This window comes from Pyrus communis, chromosome 1 (genome assembly GCF_041283825.1).
Source record: "Pyrus communis isolate YQ-2024b chromosome 1, ASM4128382v1, whole genome shotgun sequence".
Taxonomy (NCBI): domain Eukaryota; kingdom Viridiplantae; phylum Streptophyta; class Magnoliopsida; order Rosales; family Rosaceae; genus Pyrus; species Pyrus communis.
This window is the reverse complement of record NC_142565.1, coordinates 446854-461745: the sequence shown is the minus strand read 5'-3', so window position 1 is coordinate 461745 and position 14892 is coordinate 446854. Positions and strand designations below refer to the sequence as shown.

General features: G+C 39.4%; 2 protein-coding genes and 1 pseudogene across 5 annotated transcripts; 2 read left to right on the top strand and 1 right to left on the bottom strand.

Moving 5' to 3' along the window:
• The first annotated feature begins 2285 nt into the window (after window positions 1-2285).
• On the top strand, window positions 2286-5984 carry LOC137720264 (autophagy-related protein 13a). Of its 3 annotated transcripts, none has more exons than XM_068459311.2 (4): window positions 2286-2547; window positions 3011-4529; window positions 4622-4803; window positions 5487-5984. In XM_068459311.2, exons 2-4 carry the CDS (start codon window positions 3153-3155, stop codon window positions 5773-5775), a joined length of 1848 nt encoding a protein of 615 aa, XP_068315412.2. In that variant the 5' UTR covers window positions 2286-2547; window positions 3011-3152; the 3' UTR covers window positions 5776-5984. The 3 variants fall into 3 exon arrangements, with proteins under 3 accessions (XP_068315412.2, XP_068315413.2, XP_088546541.1); XM_068459312.2 differs by having other exon boundaries at window positions 2334-2547; window positions 3001-4529; XM_088690415.1 differs by lacking the exon at window positions 5487-5984 and adding an exon at window positions 5375-5408 and having other exon boundaries at window positions 2388-2547.
• Window positions 5985-6803: 819 nt separating this feature from the next.
• Window positions 6804-9160, top strand: LOC148698915 (uncharacterized; annotated as a pseudogene). Its single transcript, XR_015960401.1, has 6 exons — window positions 6804-7017; window positions 7109-7289; window positions 7615-8417; window positions 8523-8634; window positions 8763-8858; window positions 8941-9160. The product of XR_015960401.1 is annotated as an uncharacterized LOC148698915 (transcript).
• A 268-nt stretch (window positions 9161-9428) lies between these two features.
• LOC137721024 (ABC transporter B family member 19-like) lies at window positions 9429-14485 on the bottom strand. The gene is made up of 10 exons (XM_088686831.1): window positions 14106-14485; window positions 13909-13963; window positions 13521-13696; window positions 13189-13389; window positions 12844-13103; window positions 12448-12761; window positions 12136-12359; window positions 11697-12040; window positions 11154-11587; window positions 9429-11034 (listed from the first exon to the last, which is right to left on the bottom strand). The coding sequence occupies exons 1-10, from the start codon at window positions 14358-14360 to the stop codon at window positions 9569-9571; spliced, it is 3729 nt and encodes a 1242-aa protein (XP_088542957.1). The 5' UTR covers window positions 14361-14485; the 3' UTR covers window positions 9429-9568.
• Between the last annotated feature and the right edge of the window lie 407 nt (window positions 14486-14892).

Sequence of the window (14892 nt, the reverse complement as noted above, 5' to 3'; positions counted from 1 at the left end):
CCAAAGATACAGGTGGTCGTAGGATCACTTGGTTCCAATGTCCATTTGCCCTTATAAGCATTGTGCTTCATGAGTTTATTAAGTTGAATAAAGGTATATGCCATCTTCTGTCCATAATTTAGACAAAAAAGAAAGTTTCAGATCAAATTACTTTGAAAATGTGAAAAAATGTAATCTAAAACATTAGATGTCCAATATTTACCGACGATTTATTCCATGTTTACTTTTATTTATGTGGATGTAATATGAATATAAATGGTAAACAAATGAGTGCGTCTTTCTAAATGCTGATTATTTTTCGTTATATTATCTTAACGGATAGTGCTATTTACAGTATCACACGCTTATTTTTACCTCTTTGTACTGTTGTTAATTTTTTTATTGATATTGTTCAATTCATTTGATATAATGATAAAAAAAATTCAGAATTGTGTGTGAGAAATAAAAAAAGTTGTGTGAATAGTACTATTCCATCTCAACTCGGGTCCGTGGAAGGTTTGTGGCCATTCCTACCATTGTTGTCCTTTTAATTGTGACATAAGTGCTATTTCGAATTGGACCAACATCCAGTGCCAACTTTTGCTTGTCAAATCATTTTTTAAATTAATTACTTTAAAAATTACGAAAATAACATTGACCTCGAGTGCTTAGTTGCTAAGTATATTATTTTGGCCAACCCATCTAATCACACTAGCGGCTTAAAGAAAGACCAAATTTATGAGCAATTAAACTAGAACCACACTCATAGAGCTAACATAAAATTGGTGAGCATGCGTGACTGAGAGATTATTATAAGACCCACTTTATTAAAGAAAATTTTCAATATCACAGAAACACAGTCAGTTTTCAAGACATAAAATTTTATAATAAAAGTGGTTGGATACTTAAAAAAAAAACAAATTTAATCACTTGTATTATGACATTTTGTGTATTAAACTGTATTTCTAACCGTTAGTAGAATTAGTTGGTGTCAGTGAAAGATAAAATTAAAGTGAATATTTGTCACCCTGACGATTAATCATTCTAATTTTCCCTTTTCTATGTATGATTTTATGGATTATGACATGCCCTCCACCCAACAAACACAACTTGCCGTCATGTGTTATTGTCAACTCTTGCTTTTTAAAGCTCGATGGCACCCGTGTAATAATTAAAACTAGAAGCTCGTTTGAAAGTGCTTGTAAAATGATTGAAAGTGTTTTTAGTGAAAATATTTTTGGAACTAATTCTTAATAAAAATGTAAGTAAATCTTAAAAAAACACTTAAAATGCTTTTTGAAAGAAGCACACTAATGTTTCTTACAGAAAGCACTTCAAGTATTTTTGGAACCTCAAAATATTTTCTCTAAATTCAATTTCAGTTATTTCAAAAGCACTTCTAGACGAGTCTTAAAACTAAAAGACCACAAATTATTTTAAGTTGTTCAAAGCATTTTCCTTTTCATATATTTCAAATACAAAGAGTAAATATAAAATAATTATCGCTCTAAAAATGTTAATTTTAAAATGGTTAATGGACGTTGGGCCGAAAAGACGATACGAGATTAGACTCCCGTGCAGTTTATGAATTTGATGGATTGGGCTTACGAGTTACGACTCTCCAAAGGCCCAATATGGTCAATATTGCCCACTACTTGTCCATTGGCATCTTCGACGGGGTGCCATGAATTATATGATTTTTTTGTCCTCATCTTGAGCGTAAGAATTAAAGGCTTTTTACCTCAATGATCATTAACATTAACATAATTCTTAACTTTGATTCTTGAGATTTGAAGTCGATAAACGTATTTTTTGAGTTTGTTCATCGTCAATTATTTTTGTTTTTTTAATGAAAAGTCTTTGTTAAATAAGAATAAAATGAAAAAAATACCCTCAATTTTTGTCAAATCATTTTGGTTAATTGGTTAATAAATTGAGAATATTTTTATCATTTAATCCTGATTTAACAGAGATTTTTCATGAATGATTGACGATGGATAAACTCAGGTACCATTTTTATCGATTTTAAATTTTAAAAATCAAAGTAAGAGATTATACTAATTTCAATGACCATTTTAACTTAAAAAAAATCTTAATTTTAATGTAATAAATCGACCATCATCTTTCAAGTTAGATTTGGATCCTCTCCTGAGTTAATATAGAAGATCCTTCTGACCAATCATCGTGTACCGTTGGATTTTTATCCAACAGCTACAATCATTATAACTTTAAAGAAACCCCTATTTGTAACCGTTGGATAAAAATTCAACGGTCCACGATGATTGATCCGAGGGTCCTCTCCAGCTCCTTCCAAGTTTATCCCCCACCCCACCTTGTCCCCCGCCGCCTCCAGTAGCCAGACCACTTGCAATGACATAACCCAAAGCAAATGATTGAGCCATTTTTTTATTCATCAAAATTTGAAATGTTCACTTAAAATTCAAAACAATCAATCAAATTGAGCAACAAGAAGAAGAAGAAGGGGAATACGTGGGCTCTCTCTCTCTCTCTCTCTCTCTCTTGCATTGCAGAAGAAAACTCCAAATTTACCGTCGCTCTTCCCTTTCAGTAAGTTTCCTGTTTCCGCATCATTTATTTTTCTGATTTCGTTTTCAATATCATCTGGGAAGATTAGATCTCCCGTTTTTAACGTAATCTGATTATTTATAGTTTGATTAAGAGTGTTAATTTATTACGAATTTCGTGATCTTCTTGTTGAATCATCCGAGGACCCATTTACCCGATATGCTTGATCCGTTACTTTCAGATGCTTAATGGGTCATTGAATGCTTTGCATATTGAATTTTGGATGTGGGTTTTATATGGGTCATCTGATTTTTCTCCATTTTTGTTTCTTGCATTATCATCTTGGTCAATTGTTGATTTAATTTTGTTCTGGCACTTCTGAAGTACTAACCTTTGGTTGAAAAAGGTTTTTTGAAGTGGGTGTTTAATTTTCACTGCTTTCGTCTGTTCGTTTAATCCGATAATTGCATTGGTGCACATCAAATAGTTCTATAGTTTAATGCAGGATCGAGACTTTATCCGAATTCATGTTGTTGTTTTTGAGTGATTTGGGCAAGGAGTGGTTTTTGTGGGTACCGGTTGCTTCTGAGTGAAATGCTGTATAAGAGGGAGTGGGGCTCTGGTTAAAGATTTAATTTTGAGGAATTATGGACTTTCAGAATTATTCTCAGCTAGAATCAGGGAAAATGGAACAGATAGTTTCCCAATTTCTGTTGAAGAGCTTGCATATTGTTTTGGACTCTAGGATTCCTTCTCTTCACCCGCATGATCGCAGCGGTGACCTGTCATCTGCTACTCGAGTGAGAAAGAGTGACAAGTGGTTTAACTTAATACTAGGGGACCGCCCTGCAGCTCTTGAGAATTTGAATTTTTGGCACAGAAGTGTAATGGATCCGATGATAATTGACATAATACTTGTTCATGGAGGACCTAGTTCTTCTTCTATTGACAATCTGTATGTGAATTCTGTGGAGGGCACATCTGTTGAGACGATCATAGAGAGGTGGGTTGTCCAGTACGAAACTCCACGGGTTGTGGCTCCTCAAACTGGTGACACTTCGGCCTCTTACAAGAAAACATACAAAAAGTCCATCATACTTTTACGTACCCTTTATTCGTATATGAGGCTACTTCCAGCTTATAGGATCTTTAGACAGCTAAGTACATCTAGTCAGACTTACAATTTTGATATCATCTACAAGGTGTCTTCACTTAGAGATCCATTCTCAAGGGCGGAGGAGGAACTAATGGAGGAGCACAGTTTTGCTCCCGTAGAGGCTCATCCTGGCCGCCTTTCTTTATCTGTGACTTACCGTTCAACACTAGCTGATTTCAATCTCGAGCCTTCAGTACCAATGCCACCAAAGATAATTACTGATTATGTTGGTAGTCCTGCCACTGACCCCCTGAGGTCTTTCCCCTCATCAGAGAAGGGTTTTAGTGCAACTTCCTTTACGTTGGGAGGAGCACGACCGCCATCTGGTGCGCCACACCAACACCCACACAGCTGGACAAGTGGCTTCCACAGGTCACCTTCCTCTGTGCACAATAAACCCTTAGTTGGATCTCCACCAGCATATCGTGCATCTCCTATGTCATATGATGTTGGATCTCCTCCTATTGATACATTTGCTAACAGAGGTCAAAACTTTAGACATCTAAGTCATCGAAGAAATATGAGTTCTGATGAGTATCAGCTTTCACCTCCATTTTCAGCATCCCCATCGCCATCTCCCCCAACATACTTGTCCAGTGGTCATTTCAGTCCTATGCAAACTCGAATTCGTTCAGGGAGTGCCCCTGTAAGCATCCCCCTTCCAGTGGGGGGCAGAAGCCCTAGATGCTTATCCCCCAATTTTTCTGATCCAAGTAGAAATTCTCTTCCTCCTTTATCATCCAGAAGCACAAGAAATGATCATTCCTGTCAAGAGTCTCCATCAGGAATCAGGGCAATCAGAAAATTGGAGGTTTCAAGGGCCGGAGAGACTCACCCTGGAAATTTGAATCATTACATTGGTCAGAAGGTAGTCCCTGTTTCCCGATTAAGCAACCTCTGGTCTTGAAGTTAATTGTTTCTCATGGTTTCTAGTAACACCAGTTTTTGTTTGTTTCATAGGTGACGAAAGACAGCAAAGATGATTCAGGGCGTTTCTCAGGATTGTTGTCGTCTAGTGGCTCACCACGTGTTGGATTTTCTAGAAGCTCTAGCAGATTGTCTTTCCAGGACGATTTGGATGATTTTGATATCTCATGTCCTTTCGACGTGGATGATGTTGATACATCAGATTCTCAAACCAGGTACTTAATAATTTTTACGGTGTATACGTTTTTATTCTGGTCGAATCTTTATGCCATATCTATATATGTGGTCGTGGCCCTTTTTTGATCGAATCTTCCAGCAATTGTATTATATTAATTCCACCACCATTGTTGTGACTACTTTACTACATGCATTTTTTATGCTTCTCACCTTAATGTTTATTTGCTTTCGGCTTCTTAAATTGCTGGGTTTTATGATGGATAAAAGAAACATAAAAAAGAACATAGTTTGGTCTATTTCTACCTGGATCCCTGTGATTAAGTTAAAACTAGTGTGTTTGTGTACACGATCATCTATCATTTGCCTGGTTCAGCTCTTGTAACGGAATTCACTTTGTCTGCAAGCACTGCACCACTGCACCCAAAATCTGATATATTCGGTTCTATTTCTTTCAGCTCCATTAGAGATTGTAACTGTAGTTTCCTTAACTGGAATTTTTTATGGTAATGTGCTATGGTATGTTGAAAAACGTAAGAAATGGAAACATACGATTACTATAGTTGACGGGTTAATTACTTTGAATGACTTGAATTGACGTGTCTTTTCTAGCCTTATCGTATACACTTGATCTGAATGTACATTTGGGATATTGCTTGCTGCAAAGATGCATAGCTTGCCCCGTATCATCTTGTATTTCTCTTTTCATATTTTGGGTGAACAGTGACAGCAAAGGGCCTTCAGAGTTCATATCTCAGTCACTGCCAATGGGTAGAAAATCACAAGATGCTGCTGTCGGCGTTCTGGTTCAGATGCTGAAGACGGCTCCGCCTCTGCGCCAAGATTCAAGTTGTTACTCATCCCAGTCCGGGAAGAATGAGCATGAGGGAGGAGTTGCTACGGCTTCTGGTTTCCTTATGCCTCGGAAGACATCTGATGCACTGGAGGAGCTCAGAAGTTACCGAGAAATGAAAGACCTTCTTCTCTCTAAAAGCGGTGCTTGCCAAAGATGAATCATAAAGAGTCTATTGCCCGAGTTGAGCGCCATTGCCGCGCTATGGTTTCAACGTCTTAAAAGAAAAAAACATACATTTTCGTGTGAATAGAATGAATGGAGGACTAACAGCCTGTATATATCATGACCCAAAACTTAATTACTTTCGTTAAATCTGTTTACTGGGATTTTAATGGCCGTTAATGTTTAGAGGGTGTTTATACCTTACATTGATCTCTCTCTCTCTCTCTGTCTCTCTCTCACACACACAGAGAGCATCCGAGCAAAAACTTAGAATTTGACACATTTGGATAATCTGTTTTTTTTTTTTTTTTTTGGAAGAACTGGATACCATAGAACCAGGGCCGAAGCCAAGCGAACAAAGAAGCCCACAGAAGGCAAGCTACAAAGAAAACAAGAAGCAGCAAGCAGAGGAGGGTACAAAAGCAAACGACGCTACACCAAGTGCAAGGGATAATCTTCTTGACGATGGAAAAAAATAACAGAATCAAAATTAGAATCAATAACATATTAGATATTGAAAAAGAAAATAACCGAATTAGGCCTGACAATTTTATGTACGATTTGTTAACTTGACACGAAAATAACAGATTTCAGATCTACCTGATAACGAGTCGGGTCAGCATAGGATCATCCGTTAAGAAACAAATAAGATATCGTTTGTAAGATCTAGACATTAAGATGACAATTTCTTGCATTACTTAGTAACTCGACACAAAACGACACAATTAGTTAATGAATTGGATCGTTATCGGGTTACCTGTTAAAATAAATAATTTGACATGATACGATCCTTTAAGATAATGAATATAACACAAAAACAATACGAACACGATAAGCACAACATGTTTGCTAGGTCTAAATTGAACTCTAATTTGCTGAGCTATTTAAATTGACAAGAATACGACAAATGACCCTGAGGTCAGTACGAGAATAAGGTAAAATAAGTACAAAATAGTAAGGGCATAATTGACTCTTTCGGCTGCGACATCTTGCGCCGCCGAATGTTCACTCTCACGTGAGGTGTGCAAACACACGTGCGTGGTTGAAAAAGAAAGAGTAACCGCGCTGTTCGAGCAAGAGCAAAACAAAGCGCGCGCACCGGCGGAGGCCCTCGGCGTTCTTCAGCAGCTACGCCGCCGTGAAAATAGTGTATCGGGTTGATAATGTCGTATCGGAGCCATGGATATTCGTGTTGCCCGTTCTGTGATTTGACAGTTCCGTCCTCAGCACTTGAAAGGTACTACAATATGCTGCAAATAAATAAATCCCTTTTTTTTGGTGGATTTTTGATGTGTTTGATATTGTGATTGTATGAATTCAAATTGCAGGCATGCCAACGGTCACTTCGAGGAGGTTGAGGATGATGAGGTCGACAAGCAACTGGCGAGGGATTTGGAATTTGCCCAACAGCTTGCTCTTGCTCCTTCTTCACCTCCATCAGCCCTGGTAGTTACTCTTTTACTTTCTCCCCGTTACTCTTTTCGGAATTGCTTTCGAATCGCTGAAAGTGTTTTCTGGCCATCAAAAGCGCTTATGATGTAAAAGAAAAACCATAGACTCATAGAAGCACTTATAGCAGAAACACTTTTGAGCACAAGTGATTCCTACAGAAGCAGTCCCAAACAAGCCCTTATTCCTTGCTCCTTGAAAGCATACAGGATAGAAGAACAGATTTTTATTCGTTTTGCTTAGAAAAGATAATACTTTTTTTGTTTGTGCTATTCTTGTTAGTCTTCGTTCAAGCTGTAATCCGAAGTCAGTCTGCCAACTTGTTAGTTTCGTATTGATATGCGTTGCAGAAAGATCAAGCAATCGGTGAATTGCCATTTTGGAGAAAGTTTCTTGCTTGATTGCTTTACAGACTGGGACTACTTTCCACAAGATTGAAGGTGGCTTAATGGCATTGCTTAGAGGCTGTTTGGAGTTAGAACATGGAAATGCAACCACCATTGTGTCCGGTTATATTGATCATTTTCAGAGCATTCAATCCGAGGACAAGGGGTGGGGTTGCGGGTGGCATAACATCCAAATGCTTAGCTCCCACTTGCTTGTGCAAAGGCAAGAAGCTCGGGAGGTTTTGTTTCGTGGTTCAGGTTTTGTTCCTGATATCCCATCACTTCAAAGGTGGCTTGAGATTGCTTGGGGAAAGGGTTTTGACACACTTGATTCTGATCATTTTGCTGAGAACGTTTATGGCTCGAGAAAATGGATTGGTGCTACTGAATGTGCTGCCCTTTTCCGTTCTTTTGGACTTTGAGCAAGGGTGATGGATTTTGGTCCCAAGGAACTTGAATCATTTTATCCTTCTCTTCCTGGTTCAAGTCTTGGGAAACAGGTAAAGAGAATACATAATGGCGGAAAGAGGAAAGCAATCCAGGTTCGTGGCCTGACGGATAGGTATTTGTTGGTATTTAATCATGATACTACTCAAGCAAGTTCCAGTGGACTTGAAAAGTCGGGATGTTCTAGTATCCAACTTGGTGACTCTATGGGTAAAACTAGTGATGAGAATTCAGGAAATAAGTTTACAAGGAAAAGCAAGGGTCATCAGGTTCTCATTGATTGGATTTGGAACTACTTTTCTGATAATAATTCTACCAAATCTGGCAATCATCAGGTCATTGTCAGTGACAAAACGTAAGTTTCTGTTTTGATGAGTAGCTATAGTACCAAGAGTGCAATATGCATAAAACCACTACGTTTTATAATTTGGTCTAATTTGTAGAGAGGTTTTTTGAGCAGACCCTTGTACTTCCAACACGATGGACATTCGAGAATGATTGTTGGGATTCCAGTCAAGGGTCAATGTAATGGCGTGCAGCAACACAATCTCTTAATATTAGAGCCTGGCCATGTAAGTTGCCGCTTGTTTTTAGGATTCCGTGGTGTATCTTATGCTTTATAAAATCATCCTTTATTTTGCAGTTCATTATCGAATACATTTGGATTTTCACTCTTGTGAGTTGTGACACATAATTGCAGAGAATGGCAGATCTGGAAAGATTACTAAGAGAAAAGGTAGGATGGCAGAAGTTTGTAAAACGAGGGGTTCAGACACTGAAAAAGCCACAATACCAGGTAATGACTATTTAAATCTTACATTTGCCTTTGGTTTTGATTACTCTGTAGGACTGGATCTGATGTAACGGTTTTGTTTCAGTTGTGCTATATCGATCCTGGAATTGCAAGCGGGGAGGAAAAGGGGTTGCTTAAGACAATGGAAAGCGTCTTTCTTGAATTCTAGAAGAACCTTTTGTACATTTGAGACCTGGGCAGAAGCTTTTCAAGTTGTTTTTGGCTAGAGGAACAAATAGTTCGCGTGTATACAATGAGACAGGAAAGGGACAGATGAGATACATTGGGTTTCAATGCACCCTGAAAGAGAAAATTGAAGGTTTACCCCCACCATTCAGAAGAAAATTTTGATTTCTGAAGATATTGCGGTTGCAGTTTTTTTGTTGACCTCTGCTGTGCAAGTGAAACATACCTTTGAGGGTGAGGAATAAAGCTTAATGGAGCTCAAGAGCAGAGACTTATACTCTTTGTTAATGTTTTCAGATGGAAGGACTACCTGTGCCCTCCACTTGGTTTGCAAGTGTATTCTCTTGTATACATACATTGTACCCCTTGAGAACAAATTTACTCATTTATCAATATATATGATGTACTGCTACATTTGTGCTTCTCTATTCAACATTTATTGTCATAAAAAAAAGCTTATACTTGAAGCTCCTTCAGATATATATTAGCCCTAAATATTTCCTAAGAACCCTCGATGTATGTATGTGTTACTCTTCTCCCAAGTTCTGCAGCTGATATAATCTTGAGTAAACTCCTTCTGATGCTGTTATCAGGGCTGAGTGCGAACCTGTCTCCACAATCTTGCCTTTATCCATGACGACAATGGTATCGGAGTGTATTATTGTGGAAAGCCTATGTGCAATTGTAATTTGTGTGGTTTTTGACAGACTTCTCAAGTTTATTGCTTCCAATGCGCTCACCACGGACTGCTCAGATTCAGCATCAAGGGCACTGGTTGCTTCATCGAGGAGCAGAATTGCAGGCCTCTTTAGCAGTGTTCTAGCTATGGCTATTCTTTGCTTTTGTCCTCCTGAAAGTTGGCAGCCCTTCTCCCCAACAACAGTTTCACATCCGTCAGGCAAGTTACATATAAATTCATCTATGTTTGCTTCCCTAGATACCTCCACAATTTCAGCTTCAGAAGCCTCCTCGGTCCCATAGCAGATATTGGCTTTAATTGAGGAGCTAAAAAGAAGAGGCTCTTGTTGCACTAGTCCTATTTGTCTCCTCAGCCACCTCAAATTGTATTCCCTTATCTCCTTTCCGTCGATGAGTATTCTTCCTTCCATTGGATCATAAAATCGTAGCAGGAGGGCCAATACGGAAGATTTTCCAGCTCCACTTGGGCCAACGAAAGCAACCTTTCTTCCAGCTTCAATTTGTAAACTGAAATCGTTCAGGACAGTTACTTCCGGTCTTAAAGGGTAATTGAACTTGACATTCTGAAATTCGATATCCCCTTTAATTCTGTCAGGATTTGAACTTTCTGGTGTATCTGGTTCGATTTCAGTTTTGCGGTCAAGGGTTTGGAATGCAGGGGTTAGCACACCGATGGCAGAGATGACAGTGGGAATCAATGTCCATAACTCTGTAATTGAAGGTACTGTGAGAGAGAAAATCTGGTACGCTCTTATGCCATTCTCAAAGCTTGCTTGATTTTTACCAACCAAAACTGTCGTATACCACAACGCAACAGCATGTGCAATGTTCCATAAGCAAAGGGAAATACCCTGAATTATGCCGTACTTGATACTTTCTCTCCTGCACCTCTTCTTGGGGTTTTCTAGAGATATTCTGGCTTTTCTGAGTATATGATCTTCGTGACAGAAGGATGCCACAGTTCTTATGTTGGTTGCAGACTCAGAAGCAAGAGTAACAAGTTCAGCATGTGTAGCAGCTGCATCACCCGAAAACCCTTTGGCAGACTTGGCTTGAACCAAACCACCAATGAAGTGGCATGGCATCACAGCCCAAGCTACCAATCCCATTCTCCAGTTAACAAACATGCTGACAACTGTTGCAATCAGTATGGAGGAGATGCACTGAACGATAACAGACATACGATCAGCAATTATGGTCTTCACCATCGAGGTGTCATTGATGATCCGTGAAGTAAGCAAACCAATGCCATTCTCAGGTTTCTCATACCATCCGATTTCATTGCGTAGTACACCTGCATGATTTCAAAGGAGCGGGTTAAATGTTTCAGTTTTCTGATACATAATTAAAGCAGAAAGATTCCACTTACTGATACTGAAAACATGAGGTGATTGTGTTGGTAGTGTATTATACCTGAATAGAGAGCGAGTCTTAGGTTTGTCATGGCCTTCTCTCCAATTATTCCAAACAAGTAATGTTGCACGGTGTGAGAGAACAACGAAAGAAATCCTATTAGAGAGAAGGCGATTGAATATTTTTCAACATGCCTCTTAGCGTCTGGCTGAACGTATCTCACTCCAATACTTATAATGCAATACCCAAAGACAGGCTTTGATATGCCTGAGAGGTCTGCTGCGAAGGAACCGAGAGCAATCCTTCCGAGGTCTCCCTTTTGCAAGCCATACCAGATCCTGAAGAATATAGCTCTTTTGCATTTTTCCTGTTCTTCATGCTTGGGAGACTCCTTAAGATTGCTGTCAGGCTCCCTAGGTTCCTTGTCTTGTTCCATTTCTTCAAGTGAAATCTGTTGTTGCGTGTTTGTAGGTTCTTTGGAGGTACTAGTTTCTCTGTTATTCAGTTAACGTTGTAGTATGGTTAGATATGTCTTTTTTTGTCTTATGCAGATTACATGAGTAACAATTAATCAAGGGGGATTTTAAGGTGTGAATTAATAACCTCGAGTCGCGAACTGGGTTGATGTTCTGCATAGAAAACAAGTTATTGTAGAATTTGCTGCTGTCAAGCAAGCTGTGGTGCGTCCCTGTTTCTGAAACTCGTCCATTTTCTACCACAGCAATCATATCTGCATTGATAATAGTTGAGAGCCTGTGTGCGATCAAGATGACTGTCCTTCCCTGCATAGCCTTGTCAAGGGCATCTTGAACCACCTTTTCTGACTCCGAATCAAGAGCACTCGTGGCCTCGTCAAGCAGAAGAATTGGAGGATTTTTTAGAATTGCTCTTGCTATGGCGATTCTCTGTTTTTGCCCTCCTGATAACTGGACTCCCCTTTGTCCCACCTGTACCCCATTTCAGTCAAAATGTACGAGTTACCTTAACATCGTCCATAATCCAAATTTTCAGTTAATTCGGATATATGGTTAGAGTAGCTAACCTCTGTTGAGTATTGGTCTGGAAGTTGGGATATGAAAGTATGTGCATTAGCCATGACTGCTGCTTTCTGGATCTCTTCATCTTCTGCATCCATCTTACCAACTTTCATGTTGTCACTGATGGATCCTCCAAACAGTGCCGGTTCTTGAGAAACTGCTCCTACGTTTTTCCTCAGGAACTTCAAGTCAAGATCCTTGATGTTATGGTTGTCGATCAGAATCTCCCCTGAGGGTTGCACTCGGCGATCAGTAATTCACTGTTAGTAAATCAAGCAACCATTTTCAAACATTTAATTTGAGGAGAGGTAACAGACCTTTTAAGGGATCATAGAATCTTGCAACTAGGGAGATGATAGTACTCTTTCCACACCCACTGCTGCCAACAAAGGCTACTGTCTTTCCTGCTGGAATTGACAATGAAAACCCTTGAAGGATGGCTCTGTCCGGCCTGGACGGGTAGGAAAAGTGCACTTCATGGATGTCAATATTGCCATGAATCTCCTCAAGTATCTTCCCTTCTGAATTGTAGCTTATAACCGGCTTTCTATTGATCACTTGGAAAACTGCAGTTCCTGCAGCTGTTGCCTGATTGAAGATTTGCATGTCCGGTGCAGCATAAGTCAGTGATCTGAAATTCAAACCAAGTTGGGTTAGTTCTTTCAAAGAACTTTCCGCCAGTCATGGATTTTTTTTTTACTCTGCTTACTTACATAGCTCCAAATAGAATGCTCATCACAGCTGCTAGAATGTCTCCCCCGCTTGCTCTCTTGGCTGTGACTACAACAGCACCAACCCAAACGATGAGAGCCCAAGAACCGAAAGACACAGATTGAAGCATTCCTGTTCCAACTCCCTTTATCAGAGCCTCTCCTTTGCTTAGGAAATACTGTTTTGCCATGCAATCCGAAAAAGACTTGATCGCAGAACATTCTCCAACAAATGCATATACGGTTTTGATTTGAGATATTGTCTGTGATGCAGGAATATGATCAGTAACTTAGTTCATTTGGATCGTTTTTTTCCTTGAATTAGATTTGTTCTTTGGCTCGAGTTACCTGTTCTACCATAGACGTAGCTTCTGACTGGTAAAGCATTCTAGTGGCGGAGATGGAGTTCATTTTCTTTGTGTAAGTGCCTCCGATTACAAGAATCAAAGGAACAACCACCAAGGTCAGCAGTGCTACTTCCCAACAGCATATGGCAGCAATCAAAATTCCAGAAAAGAAAGTTGCAAAGCATGACAGAAAATGCCCCATCTGTGAGTGACCCGAAATTCATAGTTAACTAATTACCATATATTTTGTCATGAATTTAATTTGTCTAACACGCGCGCTCACGTACACACACACACACATTTATGAGCAAGGGTAGTGGCATTTTTGTATACCTTCTCTCCAATTGCATCTTGTATGATACTCATGTGGTTACTGATCCCGCTGATGATTTTTCCACTGGTTAAATCTGTATCAAAAGCCCCAATCTCCTGGCTAAGGACTGCTCGTAGATAGGCCAGTCTTAACCGCGCCACTTGCCTTTCACTCGAGTACATCCAGCACCCGATTTCTGCAAACTCCAAGCAGCAGGTAAAGTAACTAATTAAACAGATTATCGGCTTTTATTATGTTTCTGCTACGTAGATCATCATGGTAAACTCTAGGAAAGTGATCCCGATCAAACCATTTTGTTATATATGGTTTCATCGCCCCGATCTCCCTTAGAGTAGTCACCCATATATGCATGGAATATAAATTGCAGATAAAGAATACGAAGTTTACCAACTATTCCAGCTGGAAATGTGGCGAAGGCCATGTACCACACGTACGGAATAACCTGAAGAACAAACAACGTGAACAAACTCATGAGAAGCATGGTTTTTCTACTTTTCTGCGTTCGAAAATTTGCTGTTTTAGCATGGAAGCTGTTTCAAGCACATGATGAATGAATTGATTAGTTTTTAATTACATGTTTATACCTTCTTCAGGGCTTTAACCGTGCCTTCAGTGTCGTTGATATTGCTTCCAAACGCATTGAGAGCTTTTCCGAGCAAAAGATATCCAACTGGAAAAGCCATACCATGGACAACAGAACCCAACGTCCCCAATACCATCATAGTCCAATCCAACGCGTCCGCATAGCTCAGCAGCTTACTGAATCCCAGAGTCTCGGCTATGACAAGCTCCGCCTTCTCGTCCTCCACGGTTGCTCCTTTCTGTTTCCCCATCTGCATCAGCTTTTCACGTTTTCGGGCACTTAGTTAAATTTTCACCATTTGCATGCATGCGTGTTTCATTATATATGTTGACAGTCGTTGCGATAAAATTGAAAGGGTCTGTTTCAGCTTGGCTGCATCCCGATGACTAGCTTAAATTATACAAAATTTATGAAAACAATACGTGTATACAGATGCTCAGCAGGTATATCTCGGAATATTCCACGTCGAAAACCAAGAAAGAAAACGTCCTGGTTTCTCTTCTTCTTGGCTGCATCTTATAGTATTCGATTCCTATGACGTGCATAAAAAATGCAGAGGGAAACAAAGATGCTTGCATGGCAAGAAGTTAATGATTTGTATATAAGTTAAACCCTGCTAACTCCTGAATCATTATTTAACGATTTTCGAACGTTCATCTGAAAACGAAATTGTTATCAATGAATTAACAGTTACGAATATTCTTAATCAGAGGCATCGAAAACAACCGGAACCGGAGGCTGACGATCGAACGGATCAAAGTCGGATTTGTTTAATTTGCTTGCCTTGT

Excerpts from the sequence above, each read along its gene's own strand:
- LOC137720264 (XM_068459311.2), top strand. The coding sequence starts at position 3,153 with ATGGACTTTCAGAATTATTCTCAGCTAGAATCAGGGAAAATGGAACAG. Across the intron at positions 4,530-4,621 it reads ATCATTACATTGGTCAGAAG|GTGACGAAAGACAGCAAAGA; the intron begins GTAGTCCCTGTT and ends TTTGTTTCATAG. Across the intron at positions 4,804-5,486 it reads ACATCAGATTCTCAAACCAG|TGACAGCAAAGGGCCTTCAG; the intron begins GTACTTAATAAT and ends TTGGGTGAACAG.
- LOC137721024 (XM_088686831.1), bottom strand. The coding sequence starts at position 14,360 with ATGCAGATGGGGAAACAGAAAGGAGCAACCGTGGAGGACGAGAAGGCG. Across the intron at positions 13,697-13,908 it reads ATTTCCAGCTGGAATAGTTG|AAATCGGGTGCTGGATGTAC; the intron begins GTAAACTTCGTA and ends TGGAGTTTGCAG. Across the intron at positions 13,390-13,520 it reads AAGATGCAATTGGAGAGAAG|ATGGGGCATTTTCTGTCATG; the intron begins GTATACAAAAAT and ends GGTCACTCACAG.